Source organism: Chionomys nivalis, chromosome 6, assembly GCF_950005125.1.
Source record: "Chionomys nivalis chromosome 6, mChiNiv1.1, whole genome shotgun sequence".
NCBI classification, from domain to species: Eukaryota; Metazoa; Chordata; class Mammalia; order Rodentia; family Cricetidae; genus Chionomys; species Chionomys nivalis.
In genome coordinates, this window is record NC_080091.1 from 2,139,508 (window position 1) to 2,158,042 (window position 18,535).

General features: G+C 36.9%; 1 protein-coding gene across 1 annotated transcript in view; it reads right to left on the bottom strand.

The window, feature by feature from the left end:
* The window catches only part of LOC130875602 (leucine zipper protein 2-like), a 133,058-nt gene that overhangs the window by 23,819 nt on the left and 90,704 nt on the right, over positions 1-18,535 (bottom strand). Inside the window, exon 7 of the mRNA XM_057771620.1 lies at positions 13,078-13,140. Coding sequence (XP_057627603.1) covers positions 13,078-13,140 — 63 coding nt within the window. The remainder of the gene's footprint in view (positions 1-13,077; positions 13,141-18,535) is intronic.

An 18,535-nucleotide genomic window follows, 5' to 3' on the forward strand; every position in this document is an offset into this window, starting at 1 on the left:
GGGGGGGGAGTTCTAGTCAGGATAATTGTCTTCTGTGTTCTTCTCAGCCTGCTCTCACCTTGCTCTGAAACAACTAGATACTAACAAAGAAAATTAATCTGTGTGATTCGCTCATGATAGGATGTTTAAATCTCTGCTGATGATTTTTCTAGGCCTCTGAAACATCTCTAAGAAGACATCAGGGTGAGCCCCGGTGCACACAGCTAAGCAAAGTCTTCCCCAGTAACAAGAGGAGCAAAATATTAGAAGCAAAAAATTTTAACGTTTAGGAAACGTTAAAAAAATTTTGACTTCACAAAAGCTACATTTTAACTTTGAAAATCCTGAGGCAATGGGGATGTTCTATCGGGAACTCACCAAGGCCAGCTGGCCGGGGTCTGAAAAAGTATGGGACAAAACCGGACTCGCTGAACATAGCGGACAATGAGGACTACTGAGAACTGAAGAACAATGGCAATGGGTTTTGGATCCTATTGCACGTAATGGCTTTGTGGGAGCCTAGGTAGTTTGGATGCTCACCTTAATAGACCTGGATGGAGGTGGGTGGTCCTTGGACCTCCCACAGGGCAGGGAAACCTGATTGCTCTTTGGGCTGAGGAGGGAGGAAGACTTGATTGGGGGAGGGGGGAAATGGGAGGTGGTGGCGGGGAAGAGGCAGAAATCTTTAATAATTAAATAAATTAACTAATTAATAAAAAAGAAAATCCCATGTAAGAAAAAGGAACGATAAAAACTTGGGGAAAACATCTGAACAACTATGGCTGGCAATGAACTTGTCCCTGAAATATATGTAGGAACAAAATTAGTGTGATAATATGATATGTTTAGATAGATAAAACACATATTTCCACAGAGATGATACTCAAACAAAACTGAGAGCAGAAATGTATTCTCACTATCAATCTTAACAAAATCAAATTATAATATACACTCATTACCATGAACACAAAAGAAAGGCAACATTTAAACAACTGACTAGCCAAGTTTCCAGAGCAGAACAAGTATTATATGCAAATTTTTACTCAGTAAAGCTTATTTTACTATATAAGTATATGAATATGTGTGTGTGTGTGTATTGGGTACACAGCCTGTGTGGTAGGTTTTTAGAATATGTAGTAGAGATAATGATACTATGAGAAAGGAAAATAATTCAGGGTCTCCATTCTTCTGCAACAGATGATGCATGATACTCTGCTAAAGAATTATATTCAAATAATTTTTTAGACATGGTCTGTATCCAGTCCAATGCCAAAACTCCTGAATGTTCTTGAGAAACACATATTGAGTAGATCAGTTTCATATTGATCCATTTGATAAATTCACATCTGTGGACGAGTCTCATAATTTGTAATAATTAGAGTTTATTATCCTCATATTTCTCTTTGAACAGAGACGGAGCACAAAAGCATAAACAAAGATTATATAATGTGCTTGCACATTATGATACTATCAGCTTTTGAAAATTATTCTAATTTTAAAATAGTTCAGTCCAGATATGGGTATTAGAGAAAGTTTGCTATTTTAGTGATGCACACATACATACGCACACACATGCAATCACGTACACACACACACACTCACACACATGCACGCACACATGCACACAACGCACACATGCATGTGCACACTCACACACTCACGCATGCACATACACACATACACACACACTCACACTTTAACAGCTATAAGTACATTACATTGAAAAGGAAATTAGCTTTGTACATTTCATGATGCAGTGAGAGGGTTCATATGTCTTCTACTGTAGTCTATGGATTAGATGTTTTTCCTTCTATCAAAACACTAGAGTCACAGTTTTTATCTCCCCATGTCTAATAATGCCAGGAAAATGGGGGAAAACAGATAAAATCTGTTTCATCTGCAGATATTAAAAAAACAAAAGGAAAAAGTAAACCAGAAGAAGAAGAGAAGGCAGCTCACACTTAGTGAACAACCGCTAGGTTCATTTTGTGCTTCTGTAGTATGGTGACAAGTTCAGAAAAAAAAAAAGTGAGATCACACAACTCCGTCAACAGGAGAAAAACCCAGGGTTATCTAAGCTCAAGATTAATGGATTGCTGATATTATGAAAAAAATAAAGTAAAATTTTGAGTTTTTATGTACAACAAAAGCTAATTCTTCCTCTGCTTTACATGCCAGGTAGGAAAATGAGTTGACAATTCAGCTAAATTTATTCATCTTATTTTCAAAATAACTATTTGATAGAAAGGCTACCATTACTGTCATTTTGTAGATGAAAACATAGAAATTCACCTGTGTTCAAATTCATACCATAACTAACAGTATATTACATACGTGAGGGTAATCGTCCCTGTTTCTAAACACTGAGCTATCTCGGTTCCTCTACAGATCAATGATGAAGAGAGTGATCCAGCTCTAGATGAAATACAAGTTTGGAAGCCACCTAAGACAGGTAAAAATGTCACTGGACACCTCCCTGTGTGATAGCTATTCTTGATTGTCAACTTGACTACATCTGGAATTAACTAGAACCCAAGCAGACGGGTACAACTGTGAAGGATTTTTATTAATTTAGTCATTGGAAGTGGAAAGGCCTACCTTTACTCTGACTCTTTTGAGGTGGGAAGAGCAGCTAATTAAAACTAAAGATTGGTATCTTTAATTTTTATTGAAGAATGAAGATGAACATTGGGACCACTGTTTCTTGTGTCATTCTATATAAAGTAAATGGAAGAAGGAGCCTTACTCTCTCTTTGCCTTCTTGCCCTTACTCTTGCTAGAAAGTTCATTCCTTCATTGGCATTAGAGCCTCCTTCTGAAGAATTCCAATGTATATTGAAGACCAGCTGAGAATTCAGCCTTGTGGAATGAACAACAACTGGATTCTTGAATGATCTATTAACAGAAAGTCATTGTTAGACTAACTGGACCACAGCCTGCAAGACATTCTAATAAATCCATATATATATATATATATATATATATATATATATATATATACTTATTCACATACTTATATATGTATATATATATATATGTATAAGTTACTGTGAAATACCACAGAATTATTGGAATGCATAATGCTCTGTTTCTCTAGAGAACCTTGAATAATAACCCTATTACTCAGGTTATTTTCTCTTTATTTAATAGTCAAGTATTTAGTTTAAATGAGAAAAGTTTCATACTCCATTGAGTAGCAGTGAAATTTCCATCCTCATTAAATTTCTTACTAGAAAAAATAGGAAAATAATAGATTATGAGGTGCTTTATTCTATCATATGGGTACAATGCTTCTATACTATCAACTGTCTTCTCTCTCTTCCTTTGTTTTAGGCAAGCCTAATGCCAAAGTCTTTTGAGTTAGCATGTTACCTTGATCAGCCACTGATCTTGCCTTTACGGTATTTATTCTGAAGATACTCTCTTCTGTGTACTTTTACTATATAATGGGTTATTGTGGAATACTATGATTTTAGTATGTTGTAAACACTAGAATTTAATCTTCCTTCTTCAGAACAGTGATTCCTTCTCCTAGGATAGATGCAGAAGTAGGGTTTCTGGGAATATAAAGTTCTGGCTTAAAGTTTTTATTTTGATTCTATTTATTTGCTTTTTTTGTATTTAAGTGCATTTTATTTCTGTAGAGGGTTGCTAGAAGAATCACTAATGATTTTTCAGGGGAGTTCCTTTACAATTCAATTGACACATAGTATTTATACATATTAGTAGGATATACTATAATTATATATACATGTGTGATTTGCAGCTTGTATTTATTTTGAGACTTTTCTCACTTTTATCAAATTTTTGAGAATTTTGCACAATATGTCTGACCTTGCAGAATCCCATAAGGCCAGTTTCATGCTTGTATAGAATGAAATGTAGTTTAAGCATATGTCCTGTACTGTGGTATCCTTACCTCACTCCCTTGCCCCCATAGTCTCCTCCCCCAACAGACAATCTTGCTTCCAATATTTCAGATTTTTGAGGCAGCCCCATATTATTTGCTACATTGACTACACTAATTTATACCCCACCATTTATATGTAAGAGTTCCCCTTTCTCTATGTTCTTCCAAGTATTTTAAATATTTTATCTCTTAATAACTGTACTTAAAAGATGGTTGAGAGGAAATTTCTCAAATTCATCATTTTGCTTTATATTAGTGCAAGCTGTCATGCCTCTACACATATATGCAGTTATTATGCAGCAATTATAATGACATAAATAGAGACTGGGAGAATACTTAGTGGATAAATTGTTTGCTGTGTAAGTGTGAGTATCAGACATCAGAATCCCAAACACACATAAAATCTGGGTGAGTATGGTAGTCATCTCTAATCCCAGAATTAAAGAGGCAGAGATAGAGAATCTTGGGTTAAATTGACTGGCTAACTGAGACAGAATTGACAAACTTCAGGTTCAGTAGAGATCCTGTCTCCATATGTAAAAGTATAGAGCAATGAAGAAGACACATGATGACAACCTTGGGGGTCTTTACTCAAATGCACACACAACAAAAGTAAAAGATATAAATAAGTTGTATCAAACTGCAACAGCAGTTACAAGTTGGGAACTACTGAAGAAAAATAAACTAGAGCCAATGAAGCTGCTGCTGAGTGGGAAGCCCCAGTGTGAGTCCAAGTTGATGCTAGCATAGTTCTCATGGTCTCAAACAATAAATGTCCAGCAACCATATACAAAGAAAGACAAGAGAAGAAGGTTCATCACCACATCTGTAAGCCTGTAGATGCTTGGTGTTTTTCCTATCTAAAAGAGTAGAATTACATGCAATATCAAATTTCTTCTCTCCATAGGCAGTTTTTAAATAGGTCTTTCTCTTCAGATTTCATTTCAGCATCTCTCTCTAACCTCTTTTTTGACTCTCTTTATGATCATAACATTTTTCAGCACTTGTTTCCACTGTACACTAATGATTCAAGTTCACACTACTATCTTTTGGATTGGGTTTCTTTTTCAATACAGATGGCACTCTTTCTTTCCCTTTGGTTCCATCATCATCATTTCTTTTCTTTTCTTTAAATACTGTCAAGCACCTATATAGAGTTGGCATAATGTCTACAAGGTCTAATCCAAACTGATTCTTGTACGAAGCTAATTGTGAGGCATTAATAAAATACCTGATTACCAAATCCCTTTCTCTGATCATTCACACCACAGTAGCAGAAAAGGGGCTTTCACAACATTTAGCTATGTTTTCTTAAAACCAATAACTAATTGAAAGTGGAAATCTGTTTTGTATATTTGTTTTCTTTATTATCACTAAAATGTATCAACTGTATTAGTGAAACAAAAATGTAATAATAAATAAGATGTCCCACACTATCCTGAGTGAGGCCCAAAAATACAAATAGGGTATGTACTCACTCATTAGTGGATTCTAGCCATAAACAAAGGACATTGAGCCTATAGTTTACGATCCCAGAAAAGCTAAGTAATAAGGTGAACCCAAAGAAAAACATATATAGATACTCCTGAAAATTGGAAGCAGACAAGATCGCAAAAGTTGAAAGAATAGGGGTGGGGTTGGTATGGGAAGGGGAGAGAGGAGAGAGAAGGGAGAAGGGGAGGGTTCGGGAGAGCTTGGGGGAGTGGGATGGTTGAGATGGAGGAAGGACAGATATGGGGGCAGGGAAGAAGATATTTTAATTAAGGGAGTTAATTTTGGGGTTGGCAAGAGGCTTGGTTCTAGAGGGCTTTCCAGGTGTCCATGGGGATGTCCCCAGCTAGGACCCTGGGCAGTGGAGGAGAGGGTGCCTGAACTGGCCTTGTCCCATAGTCAGACTGATGACTATCTTGAATATCACCATAGAACCTTTGTCCGGCAACAGATGGAGATAGAGACAGAGACCCACATTGGAACACTGGACTGAGCTCCCAAGGTCGATTTGAAGAGCAGAAGGAGGGAAAATATGAGCAAGGAAGTCAAGACCACCAGGGGTTAGTCCACCCACTGAGACAGTGTGCCTGAGCTAATGGGAGCTCACCAAATCTAGCTCAACTGGGGTTGAATGAACATTGTATCAAACTGGACCCTCTGAATGTGGCTGACAATTGGGGCCAACTGAGAAGCCAATGATAATGGCACTGGGATTTGTCTCTACTGAATGGGATCCTGGTCTGTTTGGATACACACTTTCCTAATCCTGAATGGAGGGAGGAGGGCCTTGGACTTCCCACAGGGCAGGGTACCTGCCCTTTCGTAGGACTGGAGGGAGGAGGAGAGAGTGGGAAGGAAATGGGAGGAGGGGGAGGAAGTAGAAATTTTGAATGGTATTATTTATAAAGCAATGAAAAATAAAAAATAATAAATGAGATTATTTACAAGATAATGTGGTTCTGAGGTTGAAATGGCTTGGAAGCTTCCTGCTACCTAGTGATATCATAGCTTACTAAATGTCAGAATTACTTATGGATGCATGCTTGTGATGATTTTGTGGGAAATCCTGCACTACCTGAGGATGTGCCAATAGCAAGGACTGGTAATAGTACACAGTAATAGTATACATAACTATACTGCTGAATGTGTTTATGGCATGATACATGTTAAATCAATTTTCTACATTGTACCATGTTCATGAGTAAAATCATGCCTGGTACTAGAAACCTAGCTAGTGAGGTCATGAATCTTAGAAAAGTATCTACTACTGCCACATTGTTAGACCAGCATAATTCCTTAATACATTCTAAATATTATCCTCACACCCACAGGTCAGTGTAGCAGCCACCCTTCCTCAAAGAGCTTCTGCTCACACAAATAGAGACTGTTATGGAAAGCCACACTTAGATACAATGCAGAGATCAACAGATCAAGGGGAGGCAAATCCCAGTGGCTACATCTGCATCAGAGCCCTTGTATCTATGGCTTGGAGAATATCATCAAAGAGGAGCAGAAACATTGTGAGATCCAGAATATCAGAAAGTATGCTATGAAAGACCCTATTCTAGAAATGGTGCACAAACAAGGCCAGGAGAGTAGTAATATGAATAGACATGCTAACGTTTTAGGGGGCCATTTTCTCAGGATCTGTGCTTAAACAAATAATTGCAGAAAACTAATAACTGGTAGGGGAAGGAGAATTATTCTCTGCTAGGGTGAACCCTTATTGGCCATCCAATGCAAGGTAGTCAAACTTGACACCATATGTCTAAATAGTAAAGAAAGACTCAGCATATTGAATTTTATGTATTTGTGCATACATACATGTCACAATAAAAAAATCTATGAAAAAGAAAGCTACTAATTTAAGATCAAGGGGACATGGGAGAGGAGGAGGGAGAGAGGCTGGGAGGGTCTGGAGAGAGGAAAGAAAAAGGGAAATGGTGCTTTAATTTAATATGTTAATTAAAATGTATGCAAAATGTATGCATTTTAACTTTAATAATAAAGAAAAAACTAAAATTTCTAAGTGACTGAGGTAGATGCAAACTGTGAGCATCCACATACAAGCACACCTATATGAGTGTGTGCCCATATGGACATTTGTGCCACATGAGAAAAACTAATAAGTACACACACAAGCACACATACAAAGTAATTACAACTCTTCTATTTTGATTACATGTTACAGCACTTATACAGCAATCAATGTACAAAACTAAATTATTAAATATATATTGTTTTATTTCCTAATAACATTTTTATGTAACATGAGCTGGGCTCTCTCCTGAAGTTTCTATGGGCTTGCATGTGTCTGTGTGCTAAGTCATGTGTATGTGTATGTGCAAAGTGAAGCAGACAAACAGCTCCTCTTGTGATTTTCAGTGTGTTTTCATAAGATGAAATGCAAAGTATAGCTTGGAATATAATTTTATATACCCCAGACACTGAGTAGAATGTATTTCTTAAATTGAATGAATAAAGTCAAGTGAGGTAATAATTTTTTGGTAAATAAAAATTGTTCAGGAAGACAACTCACGAATACTTGAAGAAATTATTAAGTGCCTTGTTATCCACATTTTAATTTTGAATGTCATTTCAGTTTCATAAATAACTGAAGTATGTATGTTTGGATGTTACCTACTTGGTCCTGATATAGAAATAGATATTAAACAATCAGCTTCCCATAATCTCTCTTTCTAGGTATATAATCTAGCTAAAAGGAAAGGACTCCCTTCCTTCAGTTATATATGCTTTTAGTTACATCAAACTAGTGTACAGAACAAGCAGACATCTGTGTGCATCTGTTAGATGATGGTGTGGCTTGATAGAGTAACATTCCGATGGCTCTTGGTGATCATAGTCTGACCTGTATGTCTCTTCTGTCAGCTGGCTCATGCTCTACCATCCTAGACTCTATTGTAGATTAATTTTTGTATTGTGTTCTCTTCTCATGTTGTAAGAAACAGGGATTGAGCACCAACTCCTACCCAGAATATAGAAAGTTACTGCTACTGTGTATCACATCATACATACAATGTGGAAACTTCTGATTCAGAGGAAGACTTGTACTCCGCATTCTGGAGGTTAAGTAGTAATAACTGAGGCAGTGTAGGAAGATATGCCACTTGTAAATTTTAATACCACACGGATTGGATTAAAGTTTAGAAATATGTATTGGTGGCTGCAATTTCTAACTTCCAACTGAGTGTCATAGTTCAGACACTGAAGTTATCTCTGTTGTCTGCTACCATTCTGCAGAGTACTGCACCTTCAGGCTATTTCACTGGGCAATTAGCTCTACTCTTGGTTAAAAGTAGTTTTAACCAAAGTGTTAAAAGTGTTCTTTTTGTTCCTCCTGAAGGAACCTCAGAGAAACAAGTGTCTAAAACAGAAACTATGGACACAGGGGTAGAGGACCTGGGGGAAATGGTCATTGAGAAGCCTGGTATCTCTGTGGGGATAGGAGGTATAAAAGAAAGAGAAGAGACTTTTCCAATGACTTTTCAGGAAGAAAGAAGAACCTTGCTTTGGAATGTTATAGATCTTAATTGTCAAATATTTACAGAGGTGGTGCTGTCAGGGGGATTAGAGTGAGTTTTGTGGAACCTGAAACAGGTAATGTTGACAGGATCCTTCTATTGTGGAGAGTCTATTATGCTCTCTTATGCATTCATCTTAAGATAAATAGATGTGACTTGTTTTTCACGTGAACATGCAGGGACCAAATTACCAAATACTTCTTCAATAGGATAAATTCAGGTCTAGTGATTTTACTGCTTATGTTATCACTGGTAAAAGATGTCCAATATGAACTTCCTAAGGATTCTTCCTTGGCCATTCCTATGAGGGATGAAATTTATAGTGGTCTGTTTCTCCTTTTTGAAAAGTACAAAAATAGTGTCTGTCGCTCAATGCTTTATGCATTTACAGTACACAACTATCTTCTCTTTCATTACTCAAAGGTTAATGAACACCCTTGTAGTGAACAAAGAGCACAAACAATATAAGAGCTAAATCAAAGGTGTTCACAGATGCAGATTCAGCTTTGTTTCTTTGTTTTCAGAGACAGGGACCCAGTACACAGCCCTGGGCTGTCTTGGAAGTCATAGCAATCTGCCTGCCTCTGCATCTAGAGTTCTAAGTTTAAAGGGACATACCACACCCAGTTTATGACAAACATCCAATGCTGCTGCCAAAAGGTCTTCAAAGGACAGCAGTTTGCTCCTGCCATTTGAATCTGCTTTCTTCGCCATTAGGAGGAACGATAGGTAAACAAGGCACTTTAAAAATTATATAGAGGGCCAAATCCCTGGATGTTCATTACTCTTTCTTTTATTTTATGGTAATAAGTTGTAAGTTTGGAATAGAGACATTACTGTATTTTTCCTTATTTAATTGGAAATGACAGCTATATGAGAGTGGTTAACTATAAGTATTGAGAAGAATGGACTCTTCCTGAAGAGTAACTTCAAAGTGCTCAACTATGTACCTAAAATGTGCTGTGACCTCTAGTTTACAATTTCAGAAACTAAACTGAACACGTCTGACTAGGATTATGGGTTTAATTTTCTGTGAACTAAGAAAAAAAAAGGATGAGAAAACAATGGACATCCTCCCCCATTATAGCATCTCATTTGTGCAGCTAGAGTACCTCCAGACAGTTCCTGAATGCAAGTGATTTTTCTCCAAGAGGTTCATGATAACTGACTACTCTATTTGTGCCAATAGAAATATGGAATCACCTTCTTGTAGTGTAAATTAAAGGCCCTTTCCAGAGAGAAGGCTGCTTGGGAGGCCAAGTCATAAACATAGCATGATGGAATGGACAAGAGTCTGTAAAGGCAAGCAGCAATCCCAGGCTCAATTCAACTCTCAGATCCAAAGGGCAGTGTGCTATCAGCATCTCTGTCTTTATTTTGACTGGCTTCTCTAACATTCAGATATGTTATAGGTTTCACAGGTCTAACTTTTATAATGCATTACAATGGCCTTCAATTACCACTGGAATGATGAGGCAGAAATGATCCAATCTTATCTGAAGAGGGTGTCTCTGCAGAAACACCATGGCATAAAGCCTGTCATTTGAATACCATCTAGGAGTGAATTTTGAAGACTGTATCAAATTTTGGAATGAGAATTTGAATCTAGATGGGTGGGAAGCCAATGGGAAAGGGTAATAGAGTTATCATCACTGTCCACAATGAACACAGTCTGAAATAGGGGAAACACAAACACAATGAAATTTATAACATATTTACAGGTCCAGGATTGTGATATGTCCTCATAGTCCCACTATGACTTGACACATTTGCCCCCATAAAAAGACCCTCTAGTCAAGCAAGGGTACTCAGACTGGAAGAAGACAAGCTTCTACACACAAAATATCTTATCTTTCAAAATACTTAATAATAAACTGATCATCTTAGAGTGTTGACTGCTTTCAATTTCACAATGCTGGATGAGTCTCAGATATTAGCTATGTGAACTTGTCCAGCCTTCTCTTCCCCACAGTGAGTCATAGAAACTAGTTCTTCCTCAATACAGCCATGACACTGACCAGGAAAACCCTGCCTTCTTCTGTGGTTCTTTGGAAAGGCTAGCTGTAGGGCATACTCTGATCTACAATGGCTAATTGCAGGTCATAGACACAACATTCTAGAGGTGACAGGCCAAGTCTCCCTCAGTAGGGAGGAATGCCAGAAATGCTGAGAGGTGATGGCACGGACAAGTCCTTCTGAGTCTCTCTTTACGCAGTTATGCTATCTTGTTCTTTATTCAATCCAATTAACAATCTTTGTTTATTCTCTACTGAAATTAGTCCTAAACAATGACAATTTTCCCCAGGTATTTGGGCCTTCATGTCTGGCAGTGTTTTCTTAGGGCTTTGGAGACTGTGGATTAAAGGTCACCAAAGCAAAGGCAGGAAGAGCATTTGTCAAGATGTGACAGAATCATATGTTATGTGCAAATACCTGTTGGCAAAATCAGGACATTCCCTCTGATTCTAAAGCCAAGAGCAAGTACAGCACACCACTCTGTCATCTTTCACTATTTCCAGTAGAAATCACCTCACTCCCACATTTACTAAAATGGTTATACCTTAAAATTTAGTAAACCATTCTTTTTTCACTTTTGGTGATCATTACAGTGGAAATGTGTTGAAAAGTAAATATTACATATAATTTAATCTTATTTTACTAATTATTATTACATCTACTTATAAAAACCTAAGTAATTATCTCAGTACTCCAGAAGAAAAAGTACATTGAAAAAGAATACAAAAAAAAAAAAAGAAAGAAAGAAAGAAAAAGAATACAAGTCAAGGGCCTTTACTTTCTGTTCCTGGGTGAGAATCAAGGGGCTGTAAGGAATTCTCATGAACTCAGTTATACAACACAGAATGTTCTATAGTTTTCAAGATGACAAATCTTAAATGAATGCATTGGGTATATGCTGTAGAACAATCTTTCTGCACACTGTGAAGACGTGTTGCTCGCATTGGTTTAATAAAGAACTAAATGGCTAATAGCTAGGCAGGAAGAAGTTGGGTGACACTTTTGGACAGGGAGAGAGCTCTTTGGGATTAAGAAGGGCAGTCATTAGCCAGATGGAAAGAGAACAAGGCATTCAAGAGGACAGGTACATGACAGGAGTCAGGTGGCAGCACATAGATTGATAAAAATGGGTTAATATAAGTTGTAAGAGCTCATTAGGAGCAATTCTAATTTATTGGCTGAGCTTTTATAATTAATAAGAAATCTCACCAGGCGGTGGTGGCGTACGCCTTTAATCCCAGCACTCGGGAAGCAGAGGCAGGCGGATCTCTGTGTGTTCGAGGCCAGCCTGGTCTACAAGAGCTAGTTCCAGGACAGGAACCAAAAAGCTACGGAGAGATCCTGTCTTGAAAATAAAAAAAAAAAAAGAAAGAAAGAAAGAAAGAAGAAAGAAAGAAAGAAAGAAAGAAAGAAAGAAAGAAATCTCCATGTGGTTATTTGAAAGTGGGCTGATGGGATAGAAAGTCTGTTCTCAGGGTTAAATCAAGGAAGCTGGGGGTTATGCCCCTTATCCTTTATTCTGCAATTTCTATAACCACATTCACTCCTCTCTTGACATTTTGACATTCTTGCCTCATTGGTAAAAAGATTCAAATATTTAAATCAGTGCTAATAAACCTAATCTTTCCCTTTAAAGGTCTGTAATTTAGTCATATCTGCAAAACCTCCCGTGACAGAAGAAAATGCTCCTAAAGTCCAGGAATTCAGGACCGTGAATCCCTAAGGATTCCACTCTTCACATTCTCAGTGGATGCAGATTTCTGAAATTCAGGTTTTGATGAAACAGACCCATGACTGAATGTCAGTAAACTTCTGTGAAGATTGCAAGGTCAACTGTATGTGCAAAAACTTCCTCAATCTATCCCTCTAGTCTCTGAGCATATACCAAAGGCAACCCTGCTAAACCTTAGGAAGAGGAGCTTTAAATACATTAGAACCAAATCTTCCTTGGACAACCAAAGGGCCTAGTGATTTACTTATATGCTTTCCTTAATAGGTAGGAAAACGAAGGGAACCCCAACTCAGCCAAGAGTAATTCTTCTTTAGAATGTCCAGGAAATTTCAATTAGCCAAAGTCCTATTTTGAGCATGTTAGATGTTGGGCAGACATTTAGGAGGAAAAGCGGCCAAGATGCTTACCTTAAATAATAAATCTTTCTTCCCATAACGGAGCTCCTTCAGTTGGGCTTGGATTTTTTCCGACTGTAAAAGCAGAGATATGCATTAGTGCCTATGCTAACTTTTATTTTCAATCTTGAATATTTAAATTTTCCACACTGCATAGGAGTAAACCCTTTAGCCTACTTAAGCAGAAGCCTATAATTTGGGCAATCAACAGAGAAGACTAAATTTAGCTTTGACATCAGACAAGTAGACATCTGGGCCAGGAAGCAAGATTTCAGTCTGTTTAAAAAGTCATATGTTTACAAAGGTGTTATTTAAATAACTTTCTGTCTTCTATTTTACACACAAACATGCAAAATATCTGTAATGAGGCATGATTAAAAAAATCTAATTTTAAGAGCCAAAGGTGATGTGGGATTCCCCTCTGTATTCTGTGAATACCATTGGTTAATAAAGAAACTGGCTTGGCCTGATAGGGTAGAGTAGGGCTAAGAAGGGAAAAACTAAAGTAAATGCTGGGAGAAAGCGGGACAGAGTCAGAGAGAAGCCACATAGCCCAGCTGGAGACAGACAGACAAAACCTTACAGGGTAAGCCACAGCCTCATGGCAATACACAGATTAGTGGAGATGAGTTAATTTAAGATATGGGTTAGCCAGAAATATACTTAAGCTATAGACCAAACAGTATTGCAAATAATATTGTTTCTGTGAGGTTATTTCTGGTGTCTGTGAAGCCAGGAAATGAACAAGCAACCTCCTACAACACAAAGGCATGTATATGGATGCCTTTATCTTTGTTTTTACTGAATTGCTTTTTAAGATCCGTGAGTGTAAATTCATGGAAGGATTTAGTCCACTGTATTTTCAACAGACACTAGCAAACAAACAGATAGAATGCCAGAAAAACTCCATTAGTCAAGGGTGAACAGGACCACGCTTTATACCAAGATCCTTACAAATATAAAAATGTTTAACAAACTTAGTTGCTCCCAGTGACATATTGCTAAACACCTTTACCTGCATCCTTATAATTTATCTGTAAGTTGGAGAAGGAAACTGTGTCTCCTGAAACTTTTAGAAAAGACGCAGTTACCAGTACTATAGAGTACTTCAGCTCACTGAGTTCTTACTCTTGATATAATAGATCCGCTTACTTCATTGGGGAGAAACATCCACATGGGCATATACGTAAACACATGTTCACATATACATATGGTAAGGGGCAAATATATAAAACAGAATGAAGAATGGTAGGTGCTCCCTTTTTTGGCCCATATTCCAAAGTCAGAATAATGTGAAGAAGAGCACACTGTATGATCTGAAATTATGTGAGACTTCGTGAAGCAGTCTAGGACATCTCTACTTATGGACTCGCAGCAACTGTGACAGCATTAACCAAGCCTTTCAAAACCAAGCCAGGCCAGATTGCAGGATGGAGAGGAGAATTAATCTTCCCCAGGGATGAACCGCCAGATACCAACTCATCAGCCCTAGAAACATACATATGCAGGCAACACTAAACATAACTAACAGAATGTTTTTATATATTTTTATATGTATATGTAACAGTAAGGAAAAAAAAACATAGCCTGTGAATTTGAGAGGGAGCAGGGATTAGGAGCTTGGAAAGAATAAGAGGCAGGTGGAATGATATATTTATATTTTAATTAAATTATAAGTATTTCTTAAAAATGTTTGGTAACAAAGCCAACTATTTGAATTTCTCGTTTCATTTTTCTTTTCTAAAGCATCCCATGTCTACCAAAAGTTATTCTCTTTTTCTAATAGTGGCAGATAAAAGTACTATGCTCATGATCAGAAGACTGAAACTTACTAGTAAAAACATGGGTTTTCCAGAGGCTATTAATGAAGAATATTTGCACATGACCCTTCAAACTCTGGAACTTATGCTTTTATGTTGACATTAATACTTCCTATAACTATTTTGATTACAAAGTCTCCCAAGTGTCCAAAATAATGATAACCGATTCAGAGCCTTGTCTCACATTAAGTTTATCTCTATGGCAATTCTAATTCACATAGTTATCATTACTTAGGCCACTCACTTTCCTAATGAGCAATACTGTTCTACCTGGTCTTCAGGACTCTTACCCAAGCCAAAGAGTCTCTCAGGGAAAGTCTTTCTCTCAATAGAGTTGACAAGTGTGGGTGAGAATCAGCAGGTCACTGCTGCTCATAGTAAGTATTTGTGTAACCCATTCAGTGCCATCTCCAGTCCTGATAATTAGTGCTGGAGTTTCTCAGAAGAGGTGAAGGACTAATGTCAACTATTTCTGATATCCACTTATAATCTATTTGCATAGAAGGTATGCATTAGGATCTAAACATTTCATTATAACAACAAATATTTAAAGAAACATTAGGTGATGGTTTTAGTATATAAAATGAGAATTAAATTGAGATTTTATTTTCTATTTTTTATTTTGATGTGTGTATGTGTGTATACATTTAGTGACTACAACATGGTAGATTCGTAGTTGATTTCTTCACTTGTGTTATCATGAAGATATGAATTCTTTGTACTCTCATGTCATCTGTATTTCATAGTCCAGACAAATTATCAGTATGGTGATAAGCAAAATCCTTTCTTAGGTTTTCATAAAGATTATTCAAAAACAATACATCTAAAGTAATATATCTATTATGGAATGTATGCTAATTTGAAACATATAACATGCTAACTGTCTTAGCTTGTTAGCAATATTTTGATAAGTTAAAACTATCAAAAAGGATAAGCCTCTAAAAAATTATACAAGATTTGGAATCTCAGTGACTTTATTTTTAATACACTGCTAATTGTAAATGCAATTCCAAATATCAGGTCATGAAGATCATGAAGGTCATGAAGTGTCTGCATGTGCATGAGCTAATTAAAGCTGTGATAATGACAATGACAGCTTGGAGGATGAGGATACTGTAGGCAGTCATGACAGAACATTTTAGCTCCTTGTTCTTATTTACGAGACAGCAGTCTAATCTGAAATTCTTTCCTACACATTTATGTTCAAGTAACTTTCCCTTTATGAAATAATAGTGGTAGCAATGGCAGATGGTGTTGGGTTTGCAGTTTATAATGTTTGCAGTATAACTATTTTATCTGGATTGAAACATTAGCTCTGGGAGGAGGGAGGTTCTGAAGACTGGGGAAGCTAATTATCGTTCACTATGCCCAGGAAGTCCAGGAACTTAGAAGACTCCTGGCAGTGTCGAGCAAGGTCATAGAAACAGTGGTGATTTCGGGGTAGAGGGGAATCTCTAATTCACTAAGTTGTCTTTGGTCGTGCAGTAAAGCCAGAGGGATGCAGCTTTCATGATCTGCTGCCCATGCTGTGGTGAGGATTCCAGAGATGCAGCTGCCTCTATTCATTCTGCTTCTAGTTCCCTATGTGCAGTGAATACATACTTGTTCACGTCTCCCCAGGAAAAGCCACATTACATGGTCTTCTATGCCAAATCACAGTGTGTTTCATTTCTGTGTGGGTACAGAGCCGAGAGCCCTTGGCCGAGATGATGAGCTGCTTTCAGCTAGTCTCCAGCACAAAAGATTGTTACTTTGTTTTAAGAAATAATGATGAATCAAATAATAAAATTTTGTGCATATTATTCTAAAATACTATTTTGACAGTGTAAACATTTCCCTTTTAACCCAGAATACTGAGCTCTGATATTATTCTATAAATATTTAACAAGATATGGCAAAATGAATAAATTATATGAACTTAACTGCATTTCAACCATTAAGGTGATAACATGAATAACAATGATGAAAAAAAATGAGATTTAATTTTCACTGAGCTGAGGGAAATTAGGAACATTCTTGAATGAAGAGGATAAACTATAAATGGAGGAACTCTTTAATTTTCTAAACACCAGTGATACTTCTAGTGCCCCCTTCTTCCCTTTACTTGAGTTTTGTGGGGATGTGATAACATGTTCAGTGTAACTTTTATCCAGATATTTTCCCTTTTTGTTGTTGTTTCTTGAGATAAAGTCTTGAATGGTTCAAGTCTCCCTCAAGAATCAGTGTTGTGGGTTAGAGTGACCTTGAACTCTTGATCTTCCTGTCTTATAGCCCAGGTGTTAGTATCACAGATGCCTGCACCACACCTGGCTTAGACACTTCTTATTCAAAACACCACTCTATTTACTATATCACAGTATTCAAAACAATCCCGATGCCCATTTTTCCTGTTTCAACAATTTCAATAATATGAACAAGGTCATGCTGATTTCTGTCCAAACAGTAAAATGCGACTAAATGAATTCCTTCCTTGCATCAGATCCACAAACTAACCACTTATATTTTCCTTTTTTTATAGAGAATCAACAGTTACTTTCTATGTCCTAATCCATTGTGTGTATGTATGTATGTCATATATATATATATATATACATGCACATATAGATGGATATATACATATATGCACATATATCCATATATATCCATCCATATGTATATATGATGCCAAATTACAGTGTATTTCATTCATTCTCATATATACATACATATATATGTATATATATATGTATATATATATATATATGAAACTTATTCTCCAAATGATCATATTACATGCAAGCTTGAAGTATAGTGTTCTAGATAATGGCTTTGTCTTAGAATATATTTTGAGCTCTCATATTGCTTAAGCATGTGACCTTGTTCTTAAAAGCAGGAAAGTAAGGGAGATCATATTTTTTCCTAACTCCCCTATTTCATCTATAGAAAGGTGATGGGAAAGGTATTTGTCACATAAGGGAAATGAGGTAATTTCATAGTTAGACAATGATGGACCTGTTTAAACAACTCTTGGTCTCCCTTCTGGACATCTTTGGAGGGGTCAACTTTCAAACTGTAAAGTCATCTTTCTTTTATTAAGCTTCATTCCTTCCTATTTTCTTCATAGACATCAGGTCTTCCTGGAATGGAAATGCTTCCTTGTCTATTCCTTATAATTCATGGGATGTTCAGTGGGTAAGTTTTCTTCATGTATGCTTTCTAAGTACCCCTGAGACACAGACACGCTTGTCTTTAAACTACATTTACTTGTAAACTTCACTATTACTTTACTACTCTCCTTAATAGTTCCTACAAGATACAGTTCTATTTTTTAATTGACTTTTATTGAGCTCTACATTTTTATCTGCTCCTCTCCCTGACTCTCCCATCCCCTTCAACCCTCTCCCAAGGTCCACATGTTCCCAATTTACTCAGGAAATCTTGTCTTTTTCTATTTCCCATGTAGATTAGATCTATGCAAGTCTCTCTTGGTGTCTGCATTGTTGTCTAAGTTCTCTGGGATTGTGGTTTTTAGGCTAGCTTTCTTTGTTTAAAAACCACCTATGAGTAAGTACATGTGATAATTGTCTTTCTGTGTCTGGGTTACCTCACTCAGAATGATGTTTTCTAGCTCTATCCATTTTCCTTCAAAATTCAAGCTGTTGTTAATTTTT